The sequence below is a fragment of the Phoxinus phoxinus genome (assembly GCF_949152265.1).
Source record: "Phoxinus phoxinus genome assembly, chromosome: 15".
NCBI classification, from domain to species: Eukaryota; Metazoa; Chordata; class Actinopteri; order Cypriniformes; family Leuciscidae; genus Phoxinus; species Phoxinus phoxinus.
This window is the reverse complement of record NC_136890.1, coordinates 817,288-819,787: the sequence shown is the minus strand read 5'-3', so window position 1 is coordinate 819,787 and position 2,500 is coordinate 817,288. Positions and strand designations below refer to the sequence as shown.

Genomic DNA, 2,500 nt, shown 5'->3' with positions numbered 1-2,500 from the left:
ACTGGACATCCTGACTGGTTTATATACTGGACATCCTGACTGGTTTATATACTGGACATACTGACTGGTTTATATACTGGACATCCTGACTGGTTTATATACTGGACATCCTGACTGGTTTATATACTGGACATACTGACTGGTTTATATACTGGACATACTGACTGGTTTATATACTGGACATCCTGACTGGTTTATATACTGGACATCCTGACTGGTTTATATACTGGACATCCTGACTGGTTTATATACTGGACATACTGACTGGTTTATATACTGGACATCCTGACTGGTTTATATACTGGACATACTGACTGGTTTATATACTGGACATCCTGACTGGTTTATATACTGGACATCCTGACTGGTTTATATACTGGACATCCTGACTGGTTTATATACTGGACATCCTGACTGGTTTATATACTGGACATCCTGACTGGTTTATATACTGGACATACTGACTGGTTTATATACTGGACATACTGACTGGTTTATATACTGGACATAATGACTGGTTTATATACTGGACATCCTGACTGGTTTATATACTGGACATCCTGACTGGTTTATATACTGGACATCCTGACTGGTTTATATACTGGACATACTGACTGGTTTATATACTGGACATCCTGACTGGTTTATATACTGGACATCCTGACTGGTTTATATACTGGACATCCTGACTGGTTTATATACTGGACATCCTGACTGGTTTATATACTGGACATCCTGACTGGTTTATATACTGGACATACTGACTGGTTTATATACTGGACATACTGACTGGTTTATATACTGGACATACTGACATACTGACTGGTTTATATACTGGACATACTGACTGGTTTATATACTGGACATCCTGACTGGTTTATATACTGGACATACTGACTGGTTTATATACTGGACATACTGACTGGTTTATATACTGGACATCCTGACTGGTTTATATACTGGACATACTGACTGGTTTATATACTGGACATCCTGACTGGTTTATATACTGGACATCCTGACTGGTTTATATACTGGACATACTGACTGGTTTATATACTGGACATACTGACTGGTTTATATACTGGACATACTGACTGGTTTATATACTGGACATACTGACTGGTTTATATACTGGACATACTGACTGGTTTATATACTGGACATCCTGACTGGTTTATATACTGGACATCCTGACTGGTTTATATACTGGACATACTGACTGGTTTATATACTGGACATCCTGACTGGTTTATATACTGGACATCCTGACTGGTTTATATACTGGACATACTGACTGGTTTATATACTGGACATACTGACTGGTTTATATACTGGACATCCTGACTGGTTTATATACTGGACATCCTGACTGGTTTATATACTGGACATCCTGACTGGTTTATATACTGGACATCCTGACTGGTTTATATACTGGACATACTGACTGGTTTATATACTGGACATCCTGACTGGTTTATATACTGGACATCCTGACTGGTTTATATACTGGACATACTGACTGGTTTATATACTGGACATACTGACTGGTTTATATACTGGACATCCTGACTGGTTTATATACTGGACATCCTGACTGGTTTATATACTGGACATACTGACTGGTTTATATACTGGACATCCTGACTGGTTTATATACTGGACATACTGACTGGTTTATATACTGGACATCCTGACTGGTTTATATACTGGACATCCTGACTGGTTTATATACTGGACATCCTGACTGGTTTATATACTGGACATACTGACTGGTTTATATACTGGACATCCTGACTGGTTAAAACTCTTAATAACTGTAAACGCATGCGCACCTCGTCCTCCGTGTCCTCCCACTCCACCTCCGACAGATCCACACTGCTGTAGCTCGACTTCCTCCTCTTCTTCCCTTCTTCAAACTGCAAACACCACACGGAGGCAACAACCATATAACATGGACAACATGATGTGTATTATAGTGTCACACTGTAATAACTAATAACACTAGTAACTGACTTTTGTCTATAGATCATTAAAAAAATGGTACATTCTGTAAGTCAATCCAACATGAGAAACTGTAATGAGTGTTTGTCAGATATAAAAGCTGTTAGTCCTCGTGTCGGACATGTGCTTTATTCCGTCTCTGTGCAGAGATCAGTGTGTGTGTGTGTGTGTGTGTGTGTGTGTGACGGGTGTAGACCGCCCTCCTGTGGCAGAACACACTAAAGCAAGAGTCAACATGCTTGTCTTCTTCTGGGACAGAATAAAAGAGGTGTAGATACAGGGACATCCGCTTTATCCTGCCAATCACACACATGATCACATGATCACATGATCACATGTACAAACAGACAGGAACAAAAGTCCAGGTCACTAAGACTACCAAAAGGCAGTACCAATATATATATATAATAGGGGTGTAACAATATATCGTGCCACAATACATCGCAATACAAAAATGCAACAATACGTATCGTGGATAGTGACAATATGTATCGTG

The 2,500-nt window shown here is 39.4% G+C and overlaps 1 protein-coding gene across 1 annotated transcript in view; it reads right to left on the bottom strand.

The window, feature by feature from the left end:
* cacna2d3a (calcium channel, voltage-dependent, alpha 2/delta subunit 3a) overlaps nt 1-2,500 on the bottom strand; it is a 167,047-nt gene that overhangs the window by 51,601 nt on the left and 112,946 nt on the right. The window contains exon 18 of the mRNA XM_079638159.1: nt 1,836-1,919. Coding sequence (XP_079494285.1) covers nt 1,836-1,919 — 84 coding nt within the window. The remainder of the gene's footprint in view (nt 1-1,835; nt 1,920-2,500) is intronic.